This window comes from Pavona decussata, unplaced genomic scaffold (genome assembly GCF_977016875.1).
Source record: "Pavona decussata unplaced genomic scaffold, jaPavDecu1.1 SCAFFOLD_122, whole genome shotgun sequence".
Classification (NCBI taxonomy): domain Eukaryota; kingdom Metazoa; phylum Cnidaria; class Anthozoa; order Scleractinia; family Agariciidae; genus Pavona; species Pavona decussata.
In genome coordinates this window covers 192,036-207,319 of record NW_028145536.1, presented here as the reverse complement: position 1 = coordinate 207,319, position 15,284 = coordinate 192,036, and the positions used below count along the sequence as shown (strand labels likewise).

The 15,284-nt window shown below is 37.9% G+C and overlaps 1 protein-coding gene and 1 long non-coding RNA gene across 5 annotated transcripts; one reads left to right on the top strand and one right to left on the bottom strand.

Moving 5' to 3' along the window:
* Window positions 1–1,610: 1,610 nt before the first annotated feature.
* On the top strand, window positions 1,611–5,124 carry LOC146469492 (uncharacterized). 4 transcript variants are annotated; one of them, XR_014867188.1, is made up of 3 exons: window positions 4,294–4,543; window positions 4,577–4,609; window positions 4,878–5,124. It is a non-coding gene; the product is annotated as an uncharacterized LOC146469492 (long non-coding RNA). The 4 variants fall into 4 exon arrangements; XR_014867187.1 differs by lacking the exons at window positions 4,294–4,543; window positions 4,577–4,609 and adding an exon at window positions 1,611–1,913; XR_014867186.1 differs by lacking the exons at window positions 4,294–4,543; window positions 4,577–4,609; window positions 4,878–5,124 and adding exons at window positions 1,625–1,913; window positions 2,100–2,346.
* A 7,544-nt stretch (window positions 5,125–12,668) lies between these two features.
* Window positions 12,669–15,175, bottom strand: LOC146469491 (neuropeptide SIFamide receptor-like). The gene has a single exon (XM_085123090.1). The coding sequence runs from the start codon at window positions 14,649–14,651 to the stop codon at window positions 13,434–13,436; it is 1,218 nt and encodes a 405-aa protein (XP_084979216.1). The 5' UTR covers window positions 14,652–15,175; the 3' UTR covers window positions 12,669–13,433.
* Between the last annotated feature and the right edge of the window lie 109 nt (window positions 15,176–15,284).

Below are 15,284 nucleotides of genomic sequence, written 5' to 3'. Positions count from 1 at the left end.
CCAGGATACTTTAGTTGCATTGCACAAGTTGAACGAATTGGAATAATTGCGAAGTAGTGCAAGTAACGAGGACACATGTTTTCAAGTAGCGTTTTCTTTGGTGTTGACGTAGTAGTTACTTATAGCTCCCAATAGATAAAAGATAAACTATCGCAATTTGTTGTGACCCTTATCGCGTCTTTTCTCTAAGAGCGGACTTATCACATTTGATAGAAGTGGAACAAGATGCCACACTTTGTAAACCACAAATCGTATTTGGAGATTTTTTTTTTTTGGCATGTGGGAGTCTACGTATTCAGACAACTACTTCGTGAGGAATTTGAATGGACTTGAAAGGTCGCTTCTCCTTTCTTTGTTCTCGTTTCTGTAGAAATTTCAATGATTGTCTAATTTGACATAACCTTCTTAATGATGGACATCACATAACAAATTTTAGAAAGCTTATAGCCACTCGTGACAGATTTTTTCGTGGCGTTTATTACCTTGAACATCACCATTCCAAGCAATGAAAAATAAGCTCTAACTGGAAGTTAAAAAGACAGAAAGAATAATGTAACACGCACGCCAAATTAATTAGTAACTGCCACTGATACTCATATCTCCATACAGGCAATTAAACAACTTGTGCTAAAATGTTTTTTGGACTCTTTTGAAGTGTCAACTTTTGTAATTCATTTTTTTTTTCTCTCCCTGTATTAGGCTGATTAAAAATGACACAGAACTAAAAGTAATCGAAAAAGGCAATTTCCATATTTGTTCTAAGACCTTGAAAGAGCATCTACAATGATATCTACAGATTGTGCTTCATAACTTTTAAATGGTGATGAATACAGTTGCCAAGTTTTTACGTATACTATTTAACTAGTAATTATGTTCTGCGTGACAGTAATTTTCTCGGATTGTTGATGGGAAGCTGTACTCATCTCAGTAACGAAAAGGGAAAAGGAAAAATCAAAATTGTTTTTTTTTTTACTATAGAAAATAATAATTATTGTCTATTTTTATGCAAGGTACGACATTTCTTAAAGTAAACATGTTTCGGATGAAACTTCATCCATCTTCAGCAGGTTTCATAAACGTTTTATTTCATATATGCCTGCAGGCTCTACGAAAACTGTCTATTTATAATGATTTGTGTTCTATTGAACTTTTAAAACACCAGGTACCAATTAAGAGTATGTTGTTTCGTAAAGCTATGTTTCTGCTTGTTCAAGTGTCCAGCCTTTTTAGAGCAACAAACCTTGACATAACAAAACTGAAGAAAAACACGATGATTACATTCTTATTCTTATACGATTCTAAGCGTAAACTTCGAACCAACTTATTCGCCGCTTTCCTTTCTAGTCTGTCCCAGCTTTTACAGAAAAGATTTTATCTTGTTATTTTTAGTGACCATTCTTAAGCTTAATTTTTACTCTTCTTATATGAATCATTGCATCATTGTAACTTTTAGATTCACTACCGTTTTGACGTTTAATGTTGTAGATTAATTATTGTTGTCACTGAAAAGCCCTTTTCAGGGAATGTCATTAAAGATTGTCTTGTATTGTATTCTTATTATCCTAATTCAGATTATATTCTACTCGCGTGTTATTAATAATAAGTTCTACACACATCGCGGCAGCTTCTGCCATTGCAAGCGCCAAAGTTGATTATATTCTGTTAAAAATGTCATTCTAATTGCCTATATAAGTTCAGCACTTTTATTCCAAGGCTTTAAGACACCAGCTCTGCGTCCAAATTCGATTCCCAGACTAAGAAATAGAAAAGAACTTGAAGAAATGGAAACCAAAGCTCTTTTGTTCCTCTTTGCACTACTTGTGTTGACGACATTTTTAGCCGAATCTGAATCTGCCATGAGTGGGGGACCGCAGGGCGGAAAAAGATCCTCTATGGGAAAGAAGCGTTTCAGGGTAAGAAGGATTACTTAAACATGTTTAACCTTTCTCTTTGCTTGTAACGGTATCACACGTCTTTCTACCCCATGTTTACCATCGATCAGTCGATTTTTAGCTTGCTTGGCCTGATATTCGAATGTAGCCGATAATCAGCGATCGATACTTATAAATTCTTCTTGTTGTTTTTCGTCTTACTTGTAGGGTGGAATATACGACTGGGACAGAGAAGTGAACACCGATTTTCCTGCCAAAAGACAGCAGTTGTGTGACGAAGCCAGAAGAATGGGCTGTTAAGCTCAGAGCCGGAGCACAACGTACGAATATAACAAGAAGAAAGCAATAATTACACCATGTGGTTATAGAAATATGTTACTCGAAAACAGCACTTCCAAGTTTTCAACTATATGTAGTAGAGAATAACTGGAAATAAAAGAGAAGTATAAACCAATGTTGCGAGAATGTGCTTTGGCTTCTGAACGTATAGTTTCCTTGATGCTGTGCATGCCTACCACATTCAGTATGCCATTCATAATAGACAAGTTCTGTACATGACTAAAAACGCCGTTGAAGTTCCGTTGGATTATTTCTTTAATTTTCTCATACTGCCACAAAAAGTTTCAGAATTCATCCTTGTCATAACCACACTTTATGTGCGCTCTAAAGGTCGATTCTGTAGAAATTTCAATGATTATCTAATTAGACATTGCCTTCTTAATAATGGACATCACAGAACCAATTTATAGCCACTCGTGACATATTGTTTACGTGGCGTTCATTACCTTGAACATCACCACTCCAAACAACTGAAAAAATAAGCTCTAACTGGAAGTTAATAACTTAACACGCGTATCAAGAAATGGTCTATTGTTCCGGCTCAACTTTGGTCATTGTGCCGTTAGACAATAGTCTTTTTGTCCTTGGTAGCGCTAAGGGACTTTGGTCGAAGCTAAGCGGAAAAGCTCACGACTGTTCGGGAAATTGTCGGCGTGACAATTTAGCTCTACTGGGGTAGTGGGCAGAGTAAATTTGCACTCGACAGGTCAATTGTCACTGTTGTACCCCAAGGAGGATTGACCACCGGTGCGCGCATACGCGCATCAGACTGATTAGAAAGTCGAGAGTTGAACAACAACAACAAAAAAAAGTCTGCATGAGTCTCATTCGGATTCGACCACCTCTCTCTTAATAAAATGCCCGTTATAACTCGAAGCACTAAAAGATTTATATTTTATTGCGCGTAATCGAAAGCTGAGTAGCGATCAGGTGAACAATGCCCGGTGTATGACTTTGAGGCGCTCCGGCTGTGCTTAGGGTCTGTGTATAAATCATCGAATTGGAATTTGGACATTTCTCCTTCTTTAAACAACCCTTATGCTAGCTTCGAATATTCTGATCAAGCATTTTTCCTTGTTTTCAGCGAAGCGCTTGCAGTATGATGAGCTTGCGGTCGTTATGAAAAAAATTACAGGTCTTGCGCGTGTTAATCTCTCTCCGAAAAACTGTCATAGTTCTAACAGTCTACGTAAAGATATACTGTTCAAAACTTATTTTTTTCTAGTTTTCGCCGAGCGTGCTGATTATGAGTTTTCAGTTTGTTTTCAGTCGAGCGCGCGGCGCTTCATAAAGGAAGTGTGATTTTTCTTCTTTCAATCAAGCGCGCGGCACGCAACTAAGGTAACTGACATACTCATATCTCCATATAGGCAATTAAACAACTTGTGCTAAAATGTTTTTTTGGTTTTTTTGAAGTGTCAACTTTCGTAATTCATTTTTTTTTCTCTCTCTGCATTAGGTTGATTAAAAGTGACACAGAACTGAAAGAAATCGAAAAAGGAATTTTCCATTTTTGTACTAAGACCTTGAAAGAGCATCTACAATGATATCTACAGATTGTGCTTCATAACTTCTAAATGGTGATGAATACAGTTGCCAAGTTTTTACGTATACAATTGAACTAGTAAACATGTTCTGCGTGACAGTAATTTTCTCGGATTGTTGATGGGAAGCTCTACTCATCTCAGTAAGGAAAAGGAATAGAGGAAAAGTCAAAGTTATTTGAATTCTTTTTTTCTCTAGCAAATAATTATCACTGTCTATTTTTATGAAAGGTACGACATTTCTTAAAGTAAACATGTTTCGGATGAAATTTCATTCATCTTCAGCAGCTTTCATAAAAATTATTTCATACATGCCTGCTGGATCTTCGAAAACTGTCTATTTATAATGGTTTCTGTTCTATTGAACTTTTAAAACACCAGGTACCAATTACAAGTATGATGTTTCGTAAAGCTAAGTTTCTGCTTGTTTAAGTGTCCAGCCTTTTTAGACCAACAAGCCTTGACATAATAAAACTGAAGATAAACACAATAATTACGATTCTCTTAATCCTAATTCAGATTATATTCTGCCAAAGCTGATTATATTCTGTCAAAAATGCCATTGTAATTGCCTATATAAGTTCAGCAGTTTTATTCCAGAGTTTAAAGACACCAGCTATGCGTTCAAATTCGATTTCCAGACTATGAAAAGGAAAAGAACTTGAACAAATGGAAACCAAAGCTCTTTTGTTCCTCTTTGTACTTCTTGTGTTGTCGACATTTTTAGCCGAATCTGAATCTGCCATTAGTGGGGCCCTGCAGGGCGGAGATATTAAGGGAAAGAAAAAAGAAAAGGGCGGAAAAAGATCCTTTAAGGGAAGGCAACGTTTTAGGGTGAGTAGGATTACTTAAACATGCTTAACTTTTCTCTTTGCTTGTAACGGTATCACACTTCCTTCAACCCCATGTTTACCATCGATCAGTCGATTTTTAGCTTGATGGGCTGATATTCAGACCCTTGTTATAGGTCGGGATTTCTCTGGCTGATATACATGAAGCTAAGCATTCTCAAGATGAGCCACCACTGTCGACTGTAGCCGATAATCAGCGATCGATACTTATAAATTCCTCTTCTTCTTCTTCTTTTTCGTCTTACTTGTAGGGTGGAATATACGACTGGGACAGAGAAGTGAACGCCGACTTTCTTGCTAAAAGACAGCAGTTGTGTGACGAGGCCAGAAGAATGGGCTGTTAAGCTTAGAGCCGGAGCACAACGTACGAATATAACAAGAAGAAAGCAATAATTACACCATGTGGTTATAGAAATATGTTACTCGAAGACAGCACTTTCAAGTTTTCAACTCTATGTAGTACAGAATAACTGGAAATAAAAGAAAAGTATAAACCAATGTTGCGAGAATGTGCTTTGGCTTCTGAACGTATAGTTTCCTTGATGCTGTGCATGCCTACCACTTTCAGTATGCCATTCATAATAGACAAGTTCTGTACATTACTAAAAACGCCGTTGAAGTTACGTTGGATGATTTCTTTTTCTCATACTGCCACAAAAAGTTTGAGAATGTAGCCGGCAACCTTTCGAAAAGGTAATAAAAACGGAAGGTCATTGACTTTTCAGTTTTGTGAACCAACAAGGTTTTCATGGTAACCGCTATGACGTTATAATTGGTTTAAGGAGTTGACTGAACCTGGTGACAGCGTTGTAACAATATCTATAGGTTACTTACATAATTAGAACTGCTTTTTGCAATATTCTATCATAGATTTTTCCCGCAGTGAATAACACTTTTAATATCCGAGCAATCGCCATGAAACTTAAAGCCTTTGGTCGTCAGTAAATGAATAAAACGAGACCGACGATGGCTATCATTGTTTTAAAATCAAGTGTTGGTTTATTACAATGACAAAAATTCTACAATATTTAGACTCTATTGAAGAGTCATAGTCTAGGCTAATTGGGCGTTTCTCATTGTGAAAACCACAAACCCGTTATTCTATTTATGCCGCGGGATAATTCGGTTTACTTTCGGCCATGGGCCACTTTCTGCGCGTGATCTCTCCATGTTGCATTGAACCATTCGGCCAAACGAACCGGATACAAGCTTTAAAATGCTGCTGCAGATCCCCAAAATCGTAGGCTCGACTTGACTGACTAAACGCCAGTATATTGCATTTTGTCAATAGAAGAATGAAATTTTTCGAATGTATAAGCACAGTTTTCCCTTCTGTTGTTTAAAAAACCAGGCTTCCTGACGAGTAAACCGTGACCTATATTCGTTTGGGCCTTCAGAAAGCTTGTGGGCGACGCTTCTCTGTAAAAACTGCTTCACTGAAAAGAAATAACTAGAGTCTCGAGACCCAAGGCACCACGTGAGTTCGGAAGGAACTTCTTTGCCCGATCTCAACGCTCGTCACGTCCCTAAGTTAAAAACACTGTAAAGTCAACTTGGCCTTGACAATTATGACCGTCGTGCTACGCTAACTCAAGGCGCACTTGACCTTAAGAGATTTATCCGCTGCTGCCTATGCAATCATTTGGATTAAGGAGCTGTCAATGGCTCATCAGTGCAGACAAGTATATCCAACTCGTTCAATACTGACCAAATTAGTCAAATCCAGGGGATTGTTAGAGCCACCGTCCAAAACACCATGCAAAGCATTGTCGGTAACGCTGCCCGTGTTGTGGTCGAAACAATCCAGAATGTTCAAATTCAAGAAACAGTCGCAAAGCATACCTTAAGACCGCTAGCAAACACCACGTGACCTGAGAGATTCCCGCTTTTACAAGGGACGCCATACACGCTACATGTAACTGACAACATTTTAATCTGTACGGAAATTCAATACATGACGTACCATCCACTTAGGGAAAGATATACAGTCTGCTGAGTTTCAATTGTCCAAGCTGATACCCAAAAACCTTTGTACTGCTTATGGGGAACTCCGAACACCAATCATTGAGAACTCCGTGGTCAAAAGGTCAAAATTTAGTGATCAGGAAATCAGGTCAAACACGTCCATTACAAATATTGAGGAGAGGCCCACTTCATTTAGTACTTATATCACAGGCCACCAAAGCGTATGTGACACAGGTTATTATGCAAGCGTGATTTGAGAGTTTGTAATAATAATAATAATATGGGAGATAATTCCCCCTCCCATAGATAGGATTTTAGAAAATATTTAAGAGAGTACGCGGGCTCTCGTTGTTTGATAGGTGTGTTAAGATGACAGTATGTTAACACGGTTGTGACGTCACGCTTTGTGTTTCTCTGCACAATTTTTAAAAAACATTTCAAAGCTTTCGCAAGACTCGCAAAGTAATTTCAAGTACAACTGTTAAGGAAATGGAGAAAAATATCCCAAATTTTGATATGGGTTTGCCTATCTCTTCATCCCTAAGCCCGAGGGGAAAAAAGGGAAAAGAAAGAAAAGAGTTATTCATTTAAAGAAGAACCACAGCGCTTTCCCGATGATCGTAAGCAAGACGACCTCGTGGAGGGAGCTGAAGCGAAGACGACAACTGATATGCAATAAAATGCGCAGTAAACTCGGGGAGTTTGGAGAATTCTCGAACATATACTCGGTGGGTGGTGAGGGGGGTGGGAGTGGGTTATCTCCTGGAGAGAATTGTCACCTCTCATCATAAAGCACCTTAGGGACTCCGATCCCTTAAAGAGGATTATATTATAAGTGGCATAGCTTCCTTATTGGGGGTACTTCGTCCCCTACCCCTTTTCCCCACATACGTTATTGTTGAGTTGTTTAATTGACTAGTAGGAGCAATGGGTTAAAAGCATTCTAATGCTTTTAGAAAACAACGAAGATTATCCGGACATAAATGCCTTGTTTTATTATTTGTTCCGTCTTCTTGAAAAGATTGTAACCGTATTTAATATACAGGAGCACATTCGGTTCTCATTGTAAGATACTTGTTGCTCCAGCGCACCACAAATTATCGGTACGACCCTCTCTGAGAGCTAAAAGTGGGACAGCTGTGCCAAATATATATGTTACAAAATGGAGCTGTAGATTACTTCGTTGCAGAGGTCATTCCCTCAACTTACCCACTATAAACAACAACATTTTTACGAATAATTATTTTAATTTTCACAAAAAAACTATCCTCCTATTCATATACCATAAACCTTTCACCTTAACTGATAGTAATTGGAATAGACTTGGTTTTACCTGGGATTTCACAAAGGTTTCTAGTGAAACTGCTGAAACTAAACAGAACCGCAACGCATCCCTGCGGATGGTCTCGTTGATTTTGCAGAAACGCCTTCAGCCGGTTTTTTATGAGTCACACTCTGCACGGTCTCACACAATTCCTGTCATGTCAACAACCTAATCTTTTTAAGCCGTCTTTACAATGGAAAGAATAAAATGAATAAAATGCATTTTCTAACTGTATTCACAATATAACCGGTCTGTTTCCCGCAGTGTTTAGCTATTACAGAAAGGCCATCACTGAGTACGATTTCACAGAGTTTTTGTCTTATTTGCAGGTTTCCATATACTGGAGACAGTATAAACTTCAGCGAATACAAGGTAATGAATATTTACATAATCAATGCGCCGTTTTAGGCATCCAACAAGTTTCGTGGTGGAAAAAAAAAGGGAAAAAAAACGACAAACACTTAGTGTTGAAGATGAGCAGTCACGTTTAGGCTAGATACTAAATAAATGATACACAACGTGCTGATGAGTCCCTCTTTGTAACGTATTGATGTAGCAGGGCGAATCTCTCAAGTGGCAGACTGTAAGTAGACATACGTTTCAAGGCCATTATTCGGGTGACTTTACACGGAATTGAAATCTCTCGTCTTTTTCATTTGCCGCCAGTTCATATAAGTTGTCCCTAATGTAATTTACAAATCCTCCGTAAACAAAGTCAGCAAAGTCAGTTTTTTAGGTCAGGAAGTGTCCGTAATTGACATAATCTTCCTTTGTGATGTTTTTTCCTCCTTCGCCTCCTCCTCCTCCTTTAGCTGCTAAAGTGGGAGTGCTTCTTCAGTTTTTCTTCCTCGCCATCGTGTTCCCGTCCACTTTTGTATTCTTGATCATTTTCTCCTTTCCTTCCGTCTCATACTTGCTCTTCCCCTTCCTTTTGTTCGTCTTCTTTTTCATCTCCTTGGTCTTATTCAATGACCCTCAGACAGATACGCTCAGTGCCTGAACTAGTAGCACGTTTCCTAAGCGTCGTAGTTCCTGTTGTCATTCCAAGATTAGTGGCACCAGATCGGCCAGTAATTATTCCTTTAAGATCGATTCGGTAGTTCTTATTAAACGTGAAACAGATGCATGGATGGCACTCTACGAATGCCCCATGAAGAGTGAAACAAACGGAATAACGGTTTTAAATGCGCAAATAGGTGGATTCTGCCAATGCCACAAGAAAATAAGAATAAAGATAAAGACAAATTATGGATATATACAAACAGCATAAGCTGTTAATATGGCTACTGTTAAACGGATAATGTGTGTATTCTTTTGACATAAACCGGATCGACCGCTTGTGGACATAGTTTTCCTTTGTCTGTGCCTCCATTTCAAAGTCCAAGCTATTGTGCAGTACAAGACGGCGAAGACACAAATTGCTACCAGGTAGAAAGTAATGAATGAATGAATGAATGAATGAATGAATGAATGAATGAATGAATGAATGAATGAATGAATGAATGAATGAATGAATGAATGAATGAATGAATGAATGAATGAATGAATGAATGAATGAATGAATGAATGAATGAATGAATGAATGAATGAATAAATGAATGAATGAATACTGCCGTGAGATATCTCTTGTGAATTTCCACATGGTTAGCACCCCAGCGCTACAAGCAATAATATGAATTTCCATCGGGTATCAGTCTGATCAGTTTGAAAGTGTGAAAGTAAGGTCCAATGGCTATAATCCAGGTACAAGAAATGCAGACAAAACGCACTTTGGACGAGATGAGTTTTATCTGCAATGGAAAGACAACAGCTATGAACCTGTCTACTGAAATCAACAGAAGCCAAGGCTTTGGATGGAGTCCATGAAAGAAACATCAGGGAGAAAGTAGCAAAGCTTACATAAGATTTTCCCAAGCACCAAAGGGGTATCGACATTAAAAGGCAATGGAACCTGAAATAATACGTACAAACGTGTTAATATTGACCGGCATGATTGTCAAGGGAGTGTTCAGAGATCGGACACGGCCATGTTGAGAACATAATAATTAATCGACCTTCGCAGTTGCTTGTTCTTGCAGATGACAAAGATTACAAGGGCATTTCCGACCAGAGAAACAAGGAGAAGGGTGAAATAGCCCAGGACAAGAGTACCGTTTATGTCTTGGAGTCTGCGAAATGCAACTTTCGTCGGTACTGTTGGGAGATCCACTCGTTGTAGATGAGTAGTTGAACGACAATGTCGAACTTGAGTTTTTAGACATGATTGTGTTACTTGCTCTTTGACGACGAGAGATCTGATGAATTCCTCTCTTCAATAACGATACTCAGTTTTGTGTCACTAGTTGTAGATGAACAAGTGACTTTACTTTGTGCTGACGTTCAGAGTATATCGGCGACAAAACTGGCCGTGGGGTTTTGGTTTTATTGACAAGGGAAAATTAATATCATTGACTAAACATTATAGTGGTTTAAATTTTAAGATGTCTTTCAATGACATTTTCAATTTGGAGTTGTGTCAACATGACTTTAATATTTTATTTTCTTTGTCTTAATTGCGGTGATTTGAATTCTTTGTTTTAACATACTGCCGTCAGAGTATAGGTTGTGGATGTTTATAACGTTGAAGTTTGTGGATGGTCGAATCATGTCTTGGGTGAGTTTTTGGAGTGAAAGTGGTAACTAAATTTCATTACAAGGAATCTAATATTGTGACAACTTTTTTCTTTCCTTTTTTCAACTTAATTGATAAACGTAACTCCCGTATGACAGGGAAGTGAAAGGTCTGCATATATTATTATTATTAAAAAATATATTTTTATCGAAACACACTAAAAAATATTTCTTTGGTTACATAGGAAGCAATAAAGTCATTCAGTCGCGTGTTTTTTCTAAGCGGATCTGTTGATTGGAGGCGCCAAAGTTCTGACTGAGGGACGGAATATTGGACTAAATCCAACAACTGTGTTCCGTGTTCTTTGCCGAAAAATGACTAATAAAAATTTCTTAGGCAACACTGAGATAGTTCATCTAATTGTATACTAACAACCGATTAGGTTATTTTCAGTTTTCTAAGAGGATCTGTAAACTGGAGGCGCTGAATTTTGACCAAAAACGGAAACATTAGCTCGGTATATAATTCAGCAGTCATAAGACAATTGTTTATCTGTGAATAACGGTATAAATCCAGAGGTCTCTTTTGAAGTCGATTTTCCTTTTCCTCTTTTAGATTTCAGTCTGCAGTAATTCTGCGTTTTTCATGACCGAAAGTGAGACATTTTTGGGGGTTTGACTACGTAAGTATAATTGCAGACAAACTCAACTTCCCAAGACAACGGGGGAACATTTAAAATGTCACTGAAAACCTCGCTGGACATGAATTTTAAATTGTTTTTAATTCAGAAACATTTGAGGAGTTTGAAGCGAATGGTATCCAAGAGTTGACATTTTGCTCCTTGTTTCATGAAGACGCCGAAACATCATATTTTTATCGGTGATCTCTGCTTGAAATTTCTTTCTAGAGTGAACTTGATGGCAACAGTGAACTAAGAAAACCACATTTCTCGTCAACTCTCGTAAGCTGTGCACTTTTCAGGTTAAAGTTTGCCCGTTTCTTAACAGATAAAATTTAATTTACATATTGTCTGAAAAAGCTGCTACACAGGCTGTCACATAAAACTGTCAACGACCTGCTGTGGTCTAAACATTAATTTAAAGTTGCTTTTGTAATAAGGCCATGTAAACGAATAAAAGGGAGTAACACAAGCGAATGTAGAACGCCTTCGCCTTTTATCAGCGCGCGTTGGCGAAGCCATTTGTTGGGTCGAGAAAGCAGAAGGATACTTAGTACGCCACTGAATCCCACAGAATATTGTCTCAAAAAAAAATAAGAAGAATTTGAAATAAAATGAGATGATATTTTTTCTCGCGTCTGAGTCTTTGAATCGTTGAAAATACACAAAAACAAATTGTGCTGTAATATATTCCAAACTTGGGTTAAAAATAAGAGGCTCCACGCTGAATAACTTTAATTGTTAGCCGGTGTGAAAAACCGTCTACACACTTGTTTCCTCAAGTGATTGTTTTATTTTATTTTATTTATTTATTTTTTCTGTTCATGTATGTGATTAAATGGAATTGAATTTAGTTCGACCGTAGCCAATTGTTGACTACATTCGATAGCAAATACATACAGCAAAAATATCTCCGGGTCACAATTGTCGGATATAGTCCAACTTAATCCAGGCCAATCAGTAGAAGGCGAAAACATGCATTTTGGATCGTGCTCTGGTTTTCTTTGAAATCACAAAATTGGGAAGAATGCAATATTCTATCGGATCTGTCAATTTCGCGACTACCGCGAAAATTGGTGGCAATACGAGGGTTGAGAAATTAATAAACACGGATAAGCAGAATTCTTCAAAAGATAACTGAATTTGTCTCTGAGCGAGCTTAAAACGACTGCAGCCTTTTATTTTTAAAGTAAATTTGAATGCACAGAACGTTTGCCGTGTTTGAAAAGTATTTTAACCTCACACCTTTTGGTTATTTAGTTACAATATTATGAAAATTGTTGTTAAAAATATTGCCTGATGAGTGTAGTCCTATAACTTCGGACCATAGAAAACAGTATTGTCGAAATAAACGATGATAACTCCTGAAGCCTGAACTTCTGTGAAGAATTATAATACAATGCTCTTCAATCAAACGAATTGAGCGCTCTACGAAAAAATTTCTACCCAAAATACAAATATATAGTTCTTGGAATATATATCTTTTTTCTATAATAAAAGGAATGGACATCAGATAAGTCAACTTGTCTTGAGCCTTTGGTTCAATAAATATTTAATTTTAAACCAGAACTTGATACTTAATGTCTCGACATGCATTTCATTAGGTCACCTTGTCTTGCCTTCTGTGTTTACAAATGATATGATTATTGCACGTTTATTACAAAACCATTAAACGATAATGGATTGACGGTTTATCTAACGTTATTAAACCCGAGGGTGGAATAATATCTTAACGCTCTTTTCTTATCCAAAAGACAAAACTAGTGAATTAGAACCAAAATACAAAATTAGATTTGTACATGGATAATGTTATCCGAAAGAACAAAACTTTGCACTTTGCAGCCACGTGACAGTGCAATATACATCTGCCACTTGATTACATTTAATTTACTCCGTCAGAATCTAATACTGGTCTACAAAGAATAAATTACCAGTTTCTTTCTGTACACTGATGATCACGTTTCCTAACCAATAGCGGCGCCATTAAGTTCCAATAGCTCGGGAATTGTCACTGTCTTGTGTTTCGTTTCTATTTTTACTTTCTCAAAGCTACTTTGCCTAAGAGCGCAATATGCACCGTCAGAACCGGTAGTGAGATACGACCAGTAAAATTCCAACTTGGACATCTGCTGTAATCTTTCAATTTTTCCCCTTCACTTCCTAAACCAGACCGTCCTCCTCTCATTCCTTCTTCAGCACTTCTTCTTCGTCAGATTGTCGCGGTGTCCTTACTTTAGTAATTTCTTGATAATCTTCTTCCCGTTCTTTTGGAGCTCCTCTTGCCCTTTCTTTTGCTCGTCTTGTTTTTCCTCTTCTTCTTCCTTTTCAATGACCCTCAGACAGATACGCTCAGTGCCTGAACTAGTAGCACGTTTCCTCAGGGCCGTAGTAGCTGTTGTCATTCCAAGATTAGTGGCACGAGATCGGCCAGTAATTATTCCTTTAAGACCGATTCGGTAGTTCTTATTAAACGTAAAACAGATGCATGGATTGATAGCACTCCACGAATGCCCCATGAAGAGCGAAACAAACGGAATAACGGTTTTAAATGCGCAAATAGGTGGATCCCGCCAATGCCACATGAACGTAAGCATAAACATGTTGACGGATTGTGGAGCTATACAAAAGGCATAAGCCATTAATATGGCTACTGATAACCTGATAATGTGTGTGTTCTCTTGATGCGAACCGGATCTATAGCTTGCGGACATACTCTTCCTTCGTTTGTGCCTCCGTTTTAAAGACCAAGCTATTGTGCAGTACAAGACGGCTAAGACAAAAATTGGTACTAAGTAGAAGGTAATGAATACTGCCGTCACGTATCTCGAATGAATTTTATCATGGTTGGCACCCCAGCGTTTCAAGCAATTATATGAATTTCCATCGGGTATAAGTTTGAAAGTGTAAAAGTAAGGTGCATGAACAGCAATAGCCACAATCCAGGTACAAGAAATGCAGATAAAACGCACTTTGGACGAGATTAGTTTTAACTGCAACGGGAAGACAACAGCTATCAACCTGTCTACTGAAATCAACAGAAGGCTTTCGATAGAGACAACTATGGAAACATCAGGGAGAAAGTAGCAAAGCTTGCATAAGATGTTCCCAAGCACCAAAGGGGTATCGACCATAAAGGCAGTGGAACCTGAAATAATGCGTACAATAATAACCGGCATGATTGTTAAGGGAGTGAAGAGATCCGACACGGCCATGTTGAGAACATAATAATTGATCGATCTTCGTAGCTGCTTGTTCTTGTAAAATACCAGAATTACAAGGGAATTGCCAACCAGAGATACTAGGAGAATGATGAAATAGGCAAGAACCATGAGTACCTTTTCTGCATTGGAGTCAGCGAGTATACAACCTTCGTCAGCAGTGTTGGGAGGTTCATACGTAGAGGATGAGCTGTTGTACAGAGATGTCGAGCTCGAGTTTTCAGACATGATTGTGCGCTCTTAGACGACGAGAGATCTGTTGGATTCTTCTCTTGAATAATGCTGCTCAGTAATGTGTCACCAGCTGGTCGATACACAAGTGACTTTACTTTGTGCTGAGTATCGGAGTATATCGGCTACAAAAGTGGCCATGGCGGTTACGTTTTCCTCACGATGAGAAATTGATATTGTCAATGTTTGGCTTAATCGTTTAATTTATTCTTTGTTTAACATATTGCTCTCAGAGTCTAAGCCTACTCATAAGCCGGTGGAGGAAGTTCATAAGTTTGAGGATGGTCGGACTTTAAGCGTTAAATATATTGAAATGAGAGTTCTTGAATAATATTTAATGCTTTTTTTTTCTTGAATTGAAAGTGTGCACTAACTTTTAACACAAGGAATCTAACATTGGCGGACAACTATTTTTCCTTCCGTGCCTCAACTGTATTAATTTAACTCCTGCATGACGTGGAAGTGAAAGGCTTCCATATATTTTCAAAAATTACCTTAACCGAAACAGAAAGAATTGTTGAATTTTAAGTCTTGGGTATTTGAATGAGAATTGTTGGACAATATTTAATGTGTTTCTTGGTTTAAAAGTAATAAATAAGTTTCATTATAAGGATCTAACATTGTGACAAC